Source organism: Takifugu rubripes, chromosome 2 (genome assembly GCF_901000725.2).
Source record: "Takifugu rubripes chromosome 2, fTakRub1.2, whole genome shotgun sequence".
Classification (NCBI taxonomy): Eukaryota; Metazoa; Chordata; class Actinopteri; order Tetraodontiformes; family Tetraodontidae; genus Takifugu; species Takifugu rubripes.
Window position 1 is genome coordinate 1881360 of NC_042286.1, and position 16573 is coordinate 1897932.

Sequence of the window (16573 nt, forward strand, 5' to 3'; positions counted from 1 at the left end):
GTCTAAATCTCTGATTCTCATCAGAATAGCATATCGAGCAGCTAAAGCTAAAATCTATATGAATAAATTCATCCTAAAATGCATCATACCTGTATTCAGAGTTCACATGAAGGCCCAAAAAGGACATGGATGTGACGTTTGCGTTTATTGTTTTTAAATTGATATTGTGCACCATTTTATATTTCGATGAGATGTGTTGGAGCTCACGTGCGTGTTTCATGCCACGGCTGATGTTGGGGAGCTGCTGTGGCATTTCCTGCGTCCCTGAATGCATCTTTATTGTAGGAAATGCAGCCAGTAAATACATTGCTTCTCTCTGCGGTCTCACACTCCAGAGGTCAAGCATGATCAAATTATTACGCTGTGCTGTTGTGTTGGATGTTGTATATATGTCGCCACGGCAACCAGCAAATGAAATCACCAAAGGATGATGACTTTAATTCACAGATGCTGTCTGGCAGTCTGGCATCCAGCCTCTTTTTAAGGCCATGTTTTCTGCACGGTGGATATCCTGACGTAACTGGTGATTCCATTTGGATTTAGAAGCTCAGCATACCAAAGACAAGGTTGACGAGTACTTCGGTTGTGTGAATAAACTCGGGCTCTTTCCAAGGGTTATTCTTTTGGTGGTGTTGTTGTTTGTGTATCCATAGTGCTGGTCACCAAACATCCATTACTGCATTGCATTGTATTGTCTGAGTTAGCTACCTGCACAACAACAAATCCCACTGTCAGTCACAGCGAGTGTTAATGAACCAGCTCCCTGCGAGCTGAGTCAGCACTTGGTGTCAACGTGTGTCCACAAACTGAGCTGAGAGATTAGCCACACAGATCAGGTTGAGCTGTTATCCAGTGGGGTGTTACAACCTGACAGACGAGTCATGTGAAACGGGAAAACAAAGGAAGGCTGATTTAACAAAATAACCATCTCTCTTTCCTTCAGTAACTATTAGAAAGGAAAATCCAGAATAAAAGGCTCGCACACGACAGGTTATTTCACTAAAAGTGTCAAAATGAGCAAGAAAAAGAATGCTAACAATGAGAATTGGCTGAGATGTGTTTAAGATCACAGTAGTTGGCTGTGAGTGGTAGTTTATTAGCTCCTCTGCTTATTGAATGTAGTTTGGTATTTAGAAATGTGGCTTCGGTTGGAAAGAGTTCTAATTAGGCTGACAAATATGGGACCCGAACCAAGGACCTCCGGTAGATGTCATAGTATTTGTTGTAATTCTAAGATACTGTTTCATTGTCTTGCAAGCTGCTTCTTTCCTTATCACGTTTATTGTAAGGGGATTCTGTGTGTTTATATAAATACTCATAAACTATTCTCATCAAATTTGATTACCTGCTACCCAACAGTACAGTTATACGGTAATAATAGTTTACCCTGTAGTCTGGATTTATCTGACGTTTGTTTACTGGGTCGTAAACCTTCTCTTGCCAGGGGCCAGGGCTGCAGACTCCTAAGCCTCTTGATCCTAGTCGAACATATATCCTTAATGGAAGCTGCAGGAATGTTGAGGAATTGTGTGTCGAGAGAACAGTGACTCCACTTTGACCCCGAGTCCCCGTATCTGTCCTGAGCTGACCTCTGGGAGCCTGTACTGGTGCAGAAATGACTGACTGGGCAGAAACTGGCGTCCTCACCGATAGTGGCTGTGGTGGATTCCATCCTCCCCTCGTCTGATACCTCATTATGTACTTAAATATGAAAACTACAAGCACATAAGAACAGAGCCGAGTCCTACCTGGATTTATTCCGATTTTGATGGTAACTCACATTATATTTCAAGATCAATTATCTACATGAGTGGGGCAGATTCGATTTTAGAAGACTCGTCGCTTAGCAACACCGCAACCCTTAAAAAAAACGCAGTGCCGGTGGTAAGGATAAAAATTAAGCACTGATTAATGTAATTAACATGAACTTTATTTAAATATTTGTTCTGTCTCACAGCCGTGTGACCACAACTTCGAAGCGCAGCGATGATCGGCTTGGATGAAATAACAACCCTGGAAACGGTGATCAGAGACATTTATCGAGGAGCGTTAAATCTTTATTCGATCTTGTTGTTCCTCGATGCAACTAGCAAGTTACGTCTTTAAAAGTGATTCGTAGCAATAAATAAATATGTTAACACAAAAATAATATAAATTCAAAAGTCACTAAGACATATTTAAAAGTGCATAACCATCGGGAGTGACACAGTTTAAATTGGAACCATAGCGGATTGGATTACGCTTAATGCGCCATTTCAGTAACGCGCCGCATTCTGGGCGCTGCGCCCTGTTCAAGTGCGTCCGAATTACGACTAACCCACATTTCTGCGAGACTCATTCGCAGCAGGAGCCACTTTGACTCGGATTTAGACCGCGCCAAGTCCAAACACGACGGACGCACGGTATATTTCGGGTCGCGAGTTTGCGCGCTGTGCCACTTTCCCCCCCATTGAGTAGTGGCGCAAAAAAACGCATTATATGCGCGACTCTGGTCACTGTAACGTAGGGGGAACTTTAACCGTCTTTTTTGCACGTTTTTCAGCGCCAACGCGGCTGAATGAAAGAGTTGGAGTCCTGCGTGAAAAGTTCAAAGCCTATTCTTTCTCCTACTGGTTCTCCCCTCATGTACGTGCACCGATCGGAACGGTGTCTCTCTCTTTATAACGCACCTTTCCAGCGCTGGTGACTAACCGGACATAGACCTGTGCGCAAACAGTTCCGATACCGGAGCTCAGCGCGCGAGGGGAGGGAATCCCTCCAGTGTCTGACGCTTCCTTTACCAAGGAAACCCGCACGCGCTCGCTGACGCAACTGCCCATTTTAGGAAACATGCGTCAATGGACCAAAGCAAGTCGAGCAAACAGTGAAGTCCTCGGTAGCGACTGACGTCCGCCTCGAAAATACACCTCTACGGGGCCGTTTTCACATCATTTACGGGATCTCAAGTCGTCCGCGAAATCTACGCAAGCCTCTGGAAGCAGCATGGCCGCAGCGGAGCCGTCTCCCGTTCGGCCTTACCCAGGAATAACCCCTCCCTGGAAGAAGTCGCAACGCCCTGGCGTGACGTACGTGCTGTCGTCGGAGTTGAAAAGCCGTTGCAGTTCTTCATAGTGCCATTGAAGTGAGTCATCTCTAGGAAGTGTGGTGGAAAGGAAAGAAAAAAAGTACGAATTGTTCCGTGAACAGCCGAATGCAGAGTAGAATGTGAAGAAAACAAGGCGACGGAAAATACTGAGAATAGCGAGGGAATCGCATTTATAGTGAATGTTTTAGTGCGTGAGTCACTCCGATAACGACAGGTTAACTTGTCTCGACTGGATCTGAAGGTGTACTACTGGCGTTGGGTTAAAGATTACCCACCTGGCAGGTCTGTTGTGGACTGTAAGTCTAATAAAGGCGCAATAACAAATATTTAAGTAGAGCTAACGCCCAACTATTGTAATTGCTAATATGCGTGGGGCGTTTTAGGTTACTTAGGAGAAGCGTAGTTGCACTTTTGACCGGTCCAAATCTCTGGATATCTCATATTAACGAGTCAAGTCTCGAGTCTTTCGGTGCCTTTTTTTTTCCTGCGAGTCTTTTCAAACCATATAATCGTCCGAGGCGCCTGCTGAAACATCCACCTTTCCCGGACCATGTACCAGGACTACTCTGGGAACTTCGACACGTCGTCCCGCGGCAGCAGCACCTCTCCGGTCCAGCCAGACTCCTTCACAAGTGGCAGCAGCACGATCGGAAGTCCGATCTCTACCTCAAGCTACCAGGTATCGCCGAACAATCGCATCTCATCCGATCTCCAGTGTCTGTGCACGCCACCTTTCACCTATGTGCATGTTGTCCCCATCTGCTTTCATTTCGGGATTCGCCGAGTCGCTTGGAGGGGAAAGATGAACCTAGTGACACAAATTGCATTTGTTTTTAGCAGACGTGAGTCGTAAATATTTACTAGAAATCCAAAAACCCTTCATCATCATCATCTTCTAACACGGTGTGTTGTGCTTAAATGCGCCTGGATTTCGGACGCGCATACGTTGATCAATGTATATATAAATGCACATAAGGACTCGATTTGATCACTCTGGTAAATCAGTCTTAGATCCCCGCAGTTTACACTGTCACGCCGGGTTTGAGCGCTGTTAGCTGCAGTAAATATGGGTCATATGAATCTGGGTTCTAAGCCCAGATCTCAACATGTCACCTGAGATTCGCGACCTCACAAATCCAGCGACTTAAATGAGAAAGATCCACTGAGCGATTTTCGACTGTAACAACAAGCCGAGTCACGCTCATCGGCAATAGTTTTGATCCGGTCCTTGTGGGCAATCTGGCGGAGCCGTAAAGATTTCCGATCCGTGTGCGTCATTGAACAGGTGAGATCGAAGCGTGTGTTTTACTGGATTAGCTGCCACAAATGTTGAGGCTGCTGTCTGATTTCTGCCCAAATGTCTTTTCAGAAGAGCGCAGCGGCAACAGGAAGCGACCCAAAACTGTAAATGTGTCTAGAAACGCCGCACAAACCGACGCAAACGGACCAATCCCCCCCTTTTATATGAATCCCAAGCGCTTCGGCGCGCCAGTATCAGCCCGTGCCCGTATATTCAAACATAATGGGTCATAAATCCGGGAAGAGGAATGTTGTTTACTCGCCGCCGACTCATGCGTCGTCTGCAGCTTTTCTGTGGAAACGCGCTCACGCAACAAACGGTAAATGACTTTTGGCCAGCGCCTGGGAACGGGCTTCTTCCCTGTAATCACACTGGAGCTGCCTGTTTGGCGTGAGAGCGAGCTGGAACACGACTTGTCAGCTTTATGGAGACGTATTAATGCAGCGCAGCGCCACGGGGGTTTTATCAGTTTATTCCTTTAAACTGTCTTCTGTCTAAAAACCCTGAGCTCTACAGCTTTTACATGTATTAAAAAAAAAAAAAAAAGAAGATTTGTAACACTGGTCATGTTTGCCAAAAGAATATGTCTGGCTTGTGGTTGTTCTCCCTTTACTGGAACATGTGGTCGACAAATCCCATATGACTCACCTTATAAACAAAGTTCCAGTAGACTGCCGGGATATCCGACGGAATGTCGGGAATATAACGGAGATATGGGCATGTGGCGCGTTCCTTACGCGCACAGACTAACGCTGAGCTCCAGGGAAGCGGTTTAATACTGTTTAGGGTTATTATCACATAACGTGGTCGAAGGAGAATCTGAAACAGAAATCAGAACTCACAGAAGTCTGGAGGAGGAAAACAGCTGTTTTCCATCGCAGATTGGCGGTAACTGGCCAGCACTTATCACACAATCATTTGATCAGATTTTATTTTTAGTCATAAATGTGATGATATCAGTGCAAACGCACACACGTCCAAACACGTATCACAACTTTGCAGCAGCCTTTTCCCCCTCCTGGTTGTTATAGCGAAGCTCAATGTCCTGGATACTGAGCTCTCCTTCTGATTCACTGCGCGTGTCACTGTCCCACTCCAGGGGTTCCGTCCACAGCACCTCTGTGGCTCAACCCTTATTATATCCCTGAAATATGGAAACATGCAGATGTGTTAATGGTGGCGTGATTCGGTTGTGCACCCCTCGGATACTTCAGAGTAGAGTCGTGCGCTGAATTGAATGTCGACCGTTGCCACTTCCCTGGAAAATTTCACTTTGACGTGACCACTGCCTCCTGCTAACCGTGTTTCTGCTTCCCTTTTTTCATTCCTTTTTGCAGAAGTACAGGCTTGACATGCCTGGCTCCAACAGTGCCTTCATACCCACCATCAATGCAATCACCACCAGCCAGGACCTGCAGTGGATGGTGCAGCCGACCGTCATCACCTCCATGTCCAGCCCGTACTCCCGATCCCACCCGTATGGCCACCACCTCACCAACGGTCCGGGGATACTGGGCCACAACCCTCTGGCTCGGCCAGGGGTGATCCGCTCAATCGGAGACACTAGAGGCAGACGCAAGAGGGACGAACAGGTGAGGCGTCTGAGAAGAAGAGTTTGTCGTGCGAAGGATTATAAAGGAATTTTCTGTGAATTTTATATCAAAGATGTACGTTCTACCCTTCCCGTGACCCTGAAAGGAATAAAGCGTTCAAGGAAATCGAAGATTTACTGTTTTCTTTTGCCCTCCATCATCACCTGTTTACCTTACACGTGTTTTGCCTCAGCTCACTCCAGAAGAAGAGGAGAAGAGGAGGGTCAGGCGTGAGAGGAACAAGCTGGCCGCCGCCAAATGCCGCAACCGCCGACGAGAGCTTACAGAGATGCTGCAAGGGGTGAGTAGGAAAGCCAGTAAGCGGGACCCAGTAAAGCGTATACGTCAGAATTATGATCATTTCATTGGACTTACAACACACAAAGTTAGAAGAGAATAGATATAATAATGATAGAATAGAATATAAAAGGAAATAGCTGCAGATTTTCAGAAAAAGAAGGATAAAAGAGTTTATTTAAACACAAAATATTACTTAAAAACAATATTACATATTATATATACATACATACACACACACACATATATATGGGTCAAAAGATTCTTTGTAAATACATTTTCTGTTGTGAGGTAAAAGCTGATGGCCATTTTAAAAAATGCCCACTGGGGTTAAAGCGTTCCAGAACACGTCCAATCTCTCGATCTCAGAGAGGCCGACCAGAAGAACACAGCGCTCCGTTGTAGTCGCCAGAGCTCAACAAATCAAATCCATCCCACAGCATCTATTGGAAAACATACTGGAAACCAGTGGCAGCATTTTTCTAGCGCTTAAAGGTGTGAAAGACGAGACGGCCTCACTCGAGCGTTCAGAGCGTTGCAGTACGTGAAAATTCAGATTCATTCCAAACGTTACATGGCTGCTTGAAATCCACACCCAATTTTACAAGCTTGCAGGACTGGTTTGACTCTTGCTGCATCTGTGATTTTAGGCCTGAGTGAAGAGATGACAGGCGATGAAAAGCTTTTTTGTCTCGGGCTGCATTAGACAGAGGTAGGGCTGTCTTGCGGCTGCTTGGCAGACAGTAACAGCGGCTAAATGGACTAATTAGCTGAATTACAATGAGATTGAGCTTGTCAGGACTTAAAAAATAGCACTGGAATGTGCTGTAGGCAGCTGTTGATGTTAATGTGGGGCATTTTGTGAAAAGGGCCAATTGTTTGTCTCACATGAAATCACAGAGCGCATCCACATTTGTGCACGTTCGGACTCTATTCTTTTTCGTTCGTGAGCAAGACCCATTTTCAGTTTGGTTTTCTGCGGTGTTCCTAACGCTCTTCAGCTTGTTTTGTTACTTCTTGTGTGCACTTCCTCATACCTTTGCCCATGAGTCAAAGTTCTCAGACAGCTTATCACGATCCCTGTGATGTCTACCATAAAAAAACAGCCTTTATGGGTCTTTTGTCTATTGTATTCTACACGTGTGATGCAGATCTGATACCAGAAACGATGCCCAGACATCGTGGAAAGCTTTTATCCAGACGGATGCTTCAAAATTACACACACATGACCAAACTACCTGTCATTTAATATGTTATGAAAAGGCAATTCGTGTATCGCAAACAAACACTGCCCCCTTTTGGCCAATGATCGAAGCGTAAACTTGGCACGCTGAACAGAAAGTAACCAGTCACTAAAAACAAATTATAGCGCCCAAAATAGTCAACCTTTATGACAGCACAGCCCTTTTCCCTGAACGAGAAAATAAGAGGGCCTAAAAAATATAGCGTGTGTTGGTATTTGGATAAATAAACCATTCAATTCAGCGTTTCGATTGTCGATAGATTGATTTTGAAACTTTTTTTCTCCTCTTAATGCTCCCTTTCTCTGACTGAAGTCATTTTCTCTGACTTTCTTTTTCCTCCCTTGCAGGAGACTGAAAAGCTGGAGGAGGAAAAAGCGGACCTGCAGAAGGAGATCGAGAGCCTGCGAAAGGAGAAGGACAAGCTGGAGTTCATGCTAGTCGCTCACAATCCTCTGTGTAAGCTCCCCATGGACGAGCGCCAGCAACCGCCTGGACAACAGCAGCACCATCACCACCAGCAGCAGTGCGCCCCCCTACCCCTGACCATGCGCTCTAACCTGGAAACAAGGGCTCAGCTAAACCAAGTGGTGGTGAAGCAGGAGCCAGACGACGAAGATGAGACATTGTGTAAGCCCCAGCGCTCCGTCATCAAGCCCATTTGCCTCGGCGGTGGCATCGCTGGGATGTACAGCACAGATGGAGACAGCCTAAACACGCCAGTGGTCGCGGCATCAACACCAGCCGCCACGCCCAATGTCTCAAGCCTCATATTCACCTACCCGAGCATACTGGAGCCCGAAAGCCCCTCGCCTTCCTCCGAGTCATGCTCCAAGGCCCACCGGCGCAGCAGCAGTAGCGGCGACCAATCCTCAGACTCCCTGAACTCGCCCACCCTCCTGGCCCTCTGAAGGCCGGGCTCGGCGCAGCCGTGGAGCAAACGCTGCGGCTGAAGGCTAACGTGAGGACCAACGGCACCACCTCCCGTCGTGCGTGTGACACCCATCCACCTCTGACTTTTAAAGACTCTGGAAGTCCGTTCAGGAGCGCAGACCCAGCTGACCATGTTGTGAGTCATTTCGCCCTCCGCAGGGAGACCCACAAGGGCTATGCCATGTTTATCTTCTGTTTCAGTGTGAACCTTTCCAGTTTGTTCCAGTCTGTGCGCCGCTTCCTTAACCCCGTCGCCCCTCTGCCATTTCAACTCCAGCGTCCCAACTTGTTTACCACGCGGACGGTTCTGAGGGGGGAAACACGCCTAAACGGGGTGTTTGGAAGTCCACGTGACAAAATTGGGAGACACCTCCTTCATATATTTTTTTGAACGTGTTGAAAAAGCCATGTGGCCGCAACTTGCACTCTGCCAAGATGAATAAAAAAACAGCAAACGAGGTCAGCGGCGTTCTACTGAAACGGTCCAAGGAGAGACGGAGGCCACGAGCACAGACTTCCCGTCGCCGTCTTTTTGTAACTCCGAATTGATCCAGGAATCTCTACTTTAAGTGTTTTTAATGCCATTTCCAACTCTTTAAGTGTATTTATGGCCTGTGCTGATACCTTTTTAACGTGTTTCTGTTGAGACGTTGTCCTCTTTTTAAATCTGCCTGTAGAAAATGAAACGATCACCCATCCGGTGATCGACGGCACTCCTGAGTGTTTCAAAGGAACCAAGCCAACTTTCAATCAATGACTACTCTTTACTTTATTTTGTTGCCGCTGTGGCTTGAATTTACAATAGTGTTGGTGTGCTTTTCCTCAGTGATTCTGTACCCAAACTTTACAACATGTTTATGACAGTGTGTGATTTACATGGATATTATGATTTCAGGGATATCTCCAATGTGTTGTAGAAACCAATTGTGAAGATCGTTGCAGGAATGCCGGCCGTCATACGGTCCAGCCCAGAGGTGGCCCGATTTGTTGCGTGACCTCATGCTCATTTTGCTTTGTTAGTCAGACCTTTAAAAGATTTGAACGTTGAGACGCCTGTGTTGGGTTTTTACTGGTTTTCTCTAACTGCTGGTTGGACATCTTTCAAAATGGCCTTTCGGGTCGGATCAAGTTTCTCCAGACAAAAATAAAGAATGGATGGATGACAAATGTAATCCTGTAATTCATCCAGCATCAGTTTGTATTTCCCCCCCCCTCTTCAAATTTAGGAAAGCCACTGGTGGTTCAGACTGACGCCGGCTGCCAGTGACGGTGACGTCGAGCCTGTTCCTGTTTGTAAATCTGTCACTTTCAGTCAAGGAATGACGTGTTCGTTTGAACTGGGACGCACGAGTATGAGCACATAGAGCGGTACTGAGCAGTACAAAGGGAGACTGGTTCCACAGCTGGCCTGATTGAAGATGGGACAATTTGAGAAGTTCTGTTTAGCACTTTCTCATATTTTTATTTGTATGTGTGTATTTTAAAAGGGTGAGGGGGTTTTAATGCTGTACGCAGAGAAGGAACGACAGCGCTATTCTGGGTTTGTTAGCTCCAAACACTCCTATAAATTGGAAAGGGTTGGGGGCAGCTTATTTGCTCAAAGCCTTGTTTTTGTTTCTTTGTTTCTTTGTTTATGCGAAGAGTAACAAAGTTTTTGTGCTGAATGCAGGAAGCAGACTTTAGAATTTAATACAAAACTGCTGCTAATTGAGCAAGAGCATGTCATCTGACTGTGATGATGAGATTAAGATGATGCAACAGGAACTATCTTGTGTAATCACACGTTAAGAGGTGAAATAAGAACCAAAATACTGTGGGTGAGCCTGACTTGTACGTATGTTGAAATATCCTGAAGCCCCTCGACACACAAGCCAGATCTGACTGTAGATTTTCTGCTGTACATGTAATACTATTACTTCTTTTGCACCTGCTTTAACTGTTTAAAATGGTTGGAAATGAATAAAAACAGCAATATGTATAGCAGTGTTTGTTAAATTAAATCAGTAATAATAAATAATTTTCAACCGGGCATTGGTCTGTTTTGTTCATGGGAACCTGAATGCACCGCCTGAATAAGTTTAGTCTCAGCTGGACTAAAAAAAAAACCCCCACAAAAACCAGATGCAGAAAAAAAAAATGGAGGTTAGAAAGAAATCTATTCTTACTTCTGAGGAGGAAGAAGAGGAACAGAATAGCACATTAAAAACCAGATGGATTCCAAAGAATGATGGCGTTATAACCAGAAAACCATTACATACTGATGTGGCTTCAGATTAAAAGATGCAAGATTTTTATTTGTTTTTCCTTTAAAGAGTGACAGTTGATTTCGAGACAATTACCAGAGACTATGGAAACATTTTTTCCATGGTCACCCAGTCATCTTCTAGGATTCCGTGATATCATATCTATTGTATTTAAAGAATTGTTTTATATAATAGTTCCCTATTTTCTTTCCCCGTTGGTATGTATCAGTAATGATAATATTACTGAGACGTAACGTAAATTTCTGATTTATGACGAGTTGCAAAGAGGCACTATTTTGATATATTTACTAAATATTCTATAAAATTAGATATAGCTATAAGCATTTAGGTTTGATTGCAGTAAAAACGGTTGAGATTGTGCTGCCACCGTGTGGTCATAATGGGGAATTACAACAGGAGGAAATATTGGTGCATTCACGCCTCCGTGGCCTGTTATGCAAAAACAACACGTTTGTCAGAAGAAGCCAAACCTCATTACATATTCTTACTATATTATTGCATATTTGCTTAGTGCAGATAAGCTACATATACAACTGGGATTCTATAGATGTTCCCCCTTCAAAAAGGCGATATTATTTTCAGTATTATTTCATTTATACTTGCCCATAACGGCAGAATGTTACCGACTGTAATTTATTAAAATCAGACACTGAAATAGACATTTAGGTCACCCCTATTGTTCATGTAACCACTGCTCAGATTGTAGACGGGTCGCTTCAATCCTATTCTATGTGACAATTCTGGTTCTCAAAACTGCATCTAACATGCATGACTGTGCATGAGTGCAGGGTCTCTTTCCTAATCTCATTTCTAATTGGTTTTAATGCCATCGGCGTTTACATGTGCACGTGTTGTAATCTCTTGCACTCAAATCTCTTGCATTGAAAACAAAAACTCACATGACAGAACAAATTCTCCTAGTTTGCGAGTGCCTGTTTTTAGCAGATCTCTGCCCTCAGATCTGACTACACTGCTGAGCAACATATAAACTAGCTGATGCCAGCAGTTTAGCTTCCGGGCTTCTGTGAGCAAACCCTTCATTTGACTACAGTAAGAAACAGGCTGACTCAGCAGGCTGGTTGGACGCCCTGCATGGGTCATACAGAGAAAATGGATTTCAGCTTGATGAAGCTACTAATGAACCAGTAAAAGGAACACGTGGTGAACAAACATATAAAAACAAGTCACGGTCATAAATACAAGGGGGAAGGAGTCTATGTTAAGGTCATTCAGAAGTTACAGCATGACCTTATTAATATTGTTTTCTTTAACAGATTCTTTTTAGAGAATAAGAACAATAGACGCATTTCGCCACCGGGGGCGCTGTGGAGCACGTGGAATATTGAGATATTAAGAGATTTTTGGCAACAATGGCTCACGTCAGTTCGCCTTTATTTTTTATAGCATCCATTACAATCAAAAATTGTTTCTAGGCACTTTACAGAAACCCAGGCTCAGATCCCCAATAAGCAAGTAGCAGAAAAATGAAGCCATTATGACAAAATATGTAAGAGTATGTATAGATCAGCACTGTCAGTCTTTAGGGGTAATTCAGATAGCTTTGTTTTTTTGAGTGATTCTATACATAGAAAAACCAGTTACAGCAGGTAAATGGAAAATAGTTCAACTCTCAAGGCTGACAATTATGAGCTGTGTGGAAAACTAAAATAATTCCTTTTTAATTGACAATAAAGAGTAATGACTGAGACACTAAATCATAGTACTGAGTGTAAGATCTCATCTTCCATTGGATTAGGAAATGAAAAATGACTTGGAAATAAGAGATTTGGAATGACGTGACTTGAAATGCTGAAGAAATTATTATAGAATTAAGCTTTAAAAGATGAATACCTAAGTGTTGGATTGTATTCTGCCTTGGCCCTTAAATTAGATGTAAAGTGCAGTGTAAAGACCAAACAGCTAACTAACGGCATCTCTTTTTCATGACCCAGTGGGTCACAGCCAAGCACCAAAATTACTGCTTGTCTGTAAAGACAACAACAACAACAACTTTGTGAAATGTTGCCAGTTAGAGCAGCAATTCTGCCATTTCTTGACATAAAAATAAATCACAGCTGCTTACCTCCTTTAAAGTGGGTTTAAACCCAACTGCTGTTCTACACTAACAACAGACAAAGCCATGGTAACAGGTTCAATATTCCATTTGTTCTTAACTATAGTTATGTACTTTTGTTAGATATCTTTAGATAATTGCCTAAAGCCTAAAACCCTGTTTATTTTCCCAGAACATTTTGGAACTGGTAATCTGGTGCTCCCATATTTAAACCTTTGTGGGAAAACATTACAAGGCAACTCTCACAAGGATACGTTTTCACTCATTTTGAATATTTTAGTGTATTGAAAATGAAAATAAACACACCGGCATCCTGTACCTACTTCATAAAGTATTTCACATTTCCCCATTTGGAGGTAGTTTTGATTCATGGCCCTGATGCTGGGGTGCTGCAGATGGCACATTGGTCTTTTGTCTAAGATCCATGTCTTTTTGCCTTTGGTATAAATTAGAGAATTTATTGAAGATGTTAGTGATGGGCAACGCCACAATCAGCAGCCCACATACGATGCACAGCGTCCCGATCATCTTCCCGGGGAGCGTGACAGGAAAGGTGTCCCCGTAGCCCACTGTAGTCATGCTAATGGTGGCCCACCACCAACCTATGGGGATGCTCTGCAGCTCCGACTCCTCTGAATCTTTCTCCGCAAAGTAAATGAGTGTGGAAAAGGTGGAAATGCCAACAGACACGAAAAGAATCAGCTGTCCCACTTCACGAGCGCTGTGTTGAAGGGTGGCGCCAAGGGAGCGGAGCCCTGCTGAGTGACGTGCCAGTTTCAGGATGCGAAAGACTCTCATTAACCTCAAGATCTGCACCACTTTACCCACGTTCTCCAGGCCTGTGTCGTCGTCTTCATCGGCTACGTCGCACGCTAGGGTGATGTAAAATGGCACGACGGACATGAAATCGATAACGTTGAGGGTGCTGCGCAGGAACATCCTGGCTGAGGGCGCGACAGACAAACGAAGGAAAAACTCCACCGAGAAGAAGAGGACACAGAAGCTGTCAAAGCCTCTCAGCCAAGGGTGATCAGTGGTGGCCTTGTTGACGTCCATGCTGTGGATGCACATGGAAATAATGGAGCCAATGACTACAGCTAACGACACCACAGCCATCACTTTGGCCAGAGTGGAGTGACCTGGTTTCTCCAATCGAATCCAGATGTTCCTACGAACGTCTCCACACCAGGAGCCTTCAAACATGTCAGCTGGCAGCTCGTCAGCGGATGAACCTGTGAGCTGGCCGTCGCTCTCCTGACTCCACCGATCCTCAACAAAGGCCATCAGTTCGTGGAACTTGTTGCTGCAGCAGAAGTCCAGATGCCCCTCCCTGATGCCCCAGTACTCGATCTCTTGGCAAAATGAGACAACGCACAACCCGTCCACAAGGTGGAGCTTGCCAGTGAAGTAGAAGTTGAGAATGTAGCAGAAAAAACACGGGTTGCGGTCAAAATAGAACTCCATTTCAGAAGGACTGAAGTCATCACACAGCTCTAAGATTGCTTCTTTGGAGTTGCAGCACAGAAGGCGTCCCAGGCGCGTCTGCGGGAAACGTTTCAAAAGGTCCTGGTCCAGCCTTTGTTTGAACCCACCAACGTTGACCACAATGAAGCAATCGTCAGGCCGGCGTGGATGAAAAACTTGACCGTACACCATGATGGAGGAGCCGCCACTAATGAAAGGATTCAGATCTCCGAGGCTTCGTTATCTACACACAAAGACAGTGATATAACAGTCGCACGGCTCTGACCGTCTGCGTCTCGTTGAGACTCCGTTACACAGGAGCGATGCCGTGTCAACTGGGTTTCTGTGTATTTTTCTGTGTATTTTTAAGGTCCAAATTCGAACAAAAAACAGAAAAGGCCTTGAATGTGAACAGTGATAGCAAAGAATGCAGGTGTTACACAAAATTACAATTAAAAAAAGCCAAAATAATTCACAAGCAACTTCACTAAAGTCACTGTTATTAAATCCAGTTGTTAATTTGTGTTGCTGATCACAAGAATCAGTGTTTTAATTACAGTGACCTTTTCAAAAAGGCGTTTTAACAAAATAGTTCCTGAGTCAGAAACAATGCAATCTGAAATTTGAGAGAGAGAGATTATATTTATTTATTTTCTAACTTTTCTCAGCCAGGTCTATTATAATTCACATATATTAATCAGTATTAATTATTTGGCCTCTCTAACTCAAATTTATTTGAACATAAAACAGTCACATGTGATTGTAACGTAACGTTCGTTTAGGCATTTAGCCTTTAATTACAGCATTTATATTCATATATCTAAAGCATAAATAACAATTAAAGTAGTCGCTAGTAACTATGTACTTTTGTGTCCGCTTCTTGTCAGCATTTACATGCACAGCACTGATTATAAGCCGTAAAGTAACAATTGTATGATTAAAGACCTTCTAGAATGACTGTCCTACCTCCCAACCGGTAGTCCGACTGCACATTCAGCAGCTTGAGCTGATCTACAGGCTGCTGCCTGGATTGTGTTACGCTGCAGCGTTTCACATTGCACAGAAATGGCAATCCAAGGTCAGATTTGACCCGCTTGTGCAGCAAAAAAAGTTGGTCATTCTCTTAAAAGAAACGTGCAAAAACATCAACCACACGAATGAACCAAAACAGGAAAAGCAAATAAAACTAAATCGGACTTCGACGCGATTGTGATTATTGCACATTTAAATGTGCTGCGCAAAAACAAATTGAAAAACCCAAATATAAATGAGCTGACATCATCAGTTTCTCTTCAAAGGTCTTAGCTGCAGCTGAAGCTGAAGGAGAGGACAGCAGCGGACCTGCGTGATGATGTCCTGCAGCAGTTTGACGGAGCGGAGTCGCCACACTGACGTGCAGCGTTGGGCTGTTGGCGTGCAGAGGGACAGGACAGGACAGGACAGGACAGGACAGGACAGGAGGGGACAGAAGGGGACAGGGCGGGACAGAAGGGGACAGGGCGGGACAGGACGGGACGGAACAGGGCGGGACAGGACAGGACGTGACAGGACAGGACGTGACAGGACAGGACAGGACGGAACAGGGCGGGACAGGACAGGGCGGGACAGGACGGGACGGAACAGGGCGGGACAGGACAGGACGGGACAGGACAGGACGTGACAGGACAGGACAGGACGGAACAGGGCGGGACACGTCAAAACACACACACACACACACACACACACACACACACACACACACACACACACACACACACACAAAGATCCACACTAGCATGCAACTTTTCTCTAGCTATCCATCCATCCATCCATCTGTCTGTCTCTTTTTTTTGGGGGGGGGGGGGGGGGGGGGGGTTATATATACTTCCCCCTTCCCTATACTGCCCTTCAATCGCTTTTTGAAGTAAATAGAATGCATTCACATCCATTCAAAGAACAGATTTCAAAAATTGTAAGCCTAAAAGAAATGACATAATCTAATTAAGGTGGGCAATGTATGACTGTATCACTCTTATTATTTTTAAGCTTTACTTCAACCACTTTGGGGTTAAAAGAAAAGACATCGATCCCAAATGATCTGCATTACTCTGTTGTGGCAGCAGATGGCAGCAAAAGATCATGTTGGATGCACAGCAGAGCCAGATTATATCATGCAGTCGCATTTAGAGACCTCTTATTTGCTGCATTGACATGTTTTAACTGATTCAAATGTTATGACAGTTTTACCTTTATATTTAGACTATTGTGGGATGGTTTGAAAAATAATTTTCTCAGCATCATGCACAATGAATGTAACATTATTCGTTTTTAAATGCCCGAATTC

At 44.4% G+C, this 16573-nt stretch overlaps 2 protein-coding genes across 2 annotated transcripts; one reads left to right on the forward strand and one right to left on the reverse strand.

Annotated features, from left to right (window-relative positions):
* The first annotated feature begins 2728 nt into the window (after positions 1-2728).
* On the forward strand, positions 2729-10477 carry fosl2 (FOS like 2, AP-1 transcription factor subunit). The gene is made up of 4 exons (XM_003962280.3): positions 2729-3764; positions 5723-5977; positions 6171-6278; positions 7866-10477. Exons 1-4 carry the CDS (start codon positions 3636-3638, stop codon positions 8424-8426), a joined length of 1053 nt encoding a protein of 350 aa, XP_003962329.1. The 5' UTR covers positions 2729-3635; the 3' UTR covers positions 8427-10477.
* A 1620-nt stretch (positions 10478-12097) lies between these two features.
* On the reverse strand, positions 12098-15677 carry LOC101065048 (potassium voltage-gated channel subfamily S member 3-like). Its single transcript, XM_003962293.2, has 2 exons — positions 15217-15677; positions 12098-14494 (listed from the first exon to the last, which is right to left on the reverse strand). The coding sequence occupies exon 2, from the start codon at positions 14440-14442 to the stop codon at positions 13123-13125; it is 1320 nt and encodes a 439-aa protein (XP_003962342.2). The 5' UTR covers positions 14443-14494; positions 15217-15677; the 3' UTR covers positions 12098-13122.
* Positions 15678-16573: the final 896 nt, after the last annotated feature.

Coding starts and splice junctions, on each gene's coding strand:
- fosl2 (XM_003962280.3), top strand. CDS start 3,636: ATGTACCAGGACTACTCTGGGAACTTCGACACGTCGTCCCGCGGCAGC. Junction 3,765..5,722: donor TCTCTACCTCAAGCTACCAG/GTATCGCCGAAC, acceptor TCCTTTTTGCAG/AAGTACAGGCTTGACATGCC. Junction 5,978..6,170: donor GACGCAAGAGGGACGAACAG/GTGAGGCGTCTG, acceptor GTTTTGCCTCAG/CTCACTCCAGAAGAAGAGGA.
- LOC101065048 (XM_003962293.2), bottom strand. CDS start 14,442: ATGGTGTACGGTCAAGTTTTTCATCCACGCCGGCCTGACGATTGCTTC.